At 38.1% G+C, this 583-nt stretch overlaps 1 protein-coding gene across 1 annotated transcript; it reads right to left on the minus strand.

Annotated features, from left to right (window-relative positions):
- Window positions 1-174: 174 nt before the first annotated feature.
- Window positions 175-477, minus strand: Tsp_14292 (hypothetical protein). The gene has a single exon (XM_003367583.1). The coding sequence runs from the start codon at window positions 475-477 to the stop codon at window positions 175-177; it is 303 nt and encodes a 100-aa protein (XP_003367631.1).
- Between the last annotated feature and the right edge of the window lie 106 nt (window positions 478-583).

Consider the following 583-nt stretch of genomic DNA (forward strand, 5'->3'; position numbering starts at 1 on the left):
AAAGTTTACGCTTACATTACTTCGTTTAATTATTAAGAATTTAAATAGTTTTACTAATGGGCATTGAAAACGCATTTTCACAACACTGTTTTTTTTATTAAGAGTCCATACAACAATACATAACAATACAAGTGATAATAAAGTGTCTCAAAATATGCTGCTATTCATCGGTTTTCACAGTATAGGGCAACGAGCATCAGGAGTGTAGCTTCCACAGTCCACCTTGTTCGGGAGAGTCGTTTGTTGATGGTGCCTTTGACAATGCATGTGGTAGGATGGAGTAGCCGACAAGACGTTGGAAGAAATTTGAGCCAATCGTTTCCTCTCGTTGTGCATTTTAATCAGGAAGCCGTCCATGTAACCATATTGATGCATGTCCAGTCGTGGAACTTGGTATCCTGGCGGGTTCTGCGCAGCGGAACTGGATATCATCGTCGACATTGACGGAAAAGTGTACGTAATAACATTAATGTACATTGTGAATGATCTCTGATCACAACAACTCGAAAAAACGAAATGAAATTTTTTCAGAAAAATGCTGCTTATATACATTTCTTAGGGGTCAGTTTTGTTTGAAGTATTG

Source organism: Trichinella spiralis (assembly GCF_000181795.1).
Source record: "Trichinella spiralis strain ISS 195 chromosome Unknown Scfld4021, whole genome shotgun sequence".
Taxonomy (NCBI): domain Eukaryota; kingdom Metazoa; phylum Nematoda; class Enoplea; order Trichinellida; family Trichinellidae; genus Trichinella; species Trichinella spiralis.

Coding starts and splice junctions, on each gene's coding strand:
- Tsp_14292 (XM_003367583.1), bottom strand. CDS start 477: ATGTACATTAATGTTATTACGTACACTTTTCCGTCAATGTCGACGATG.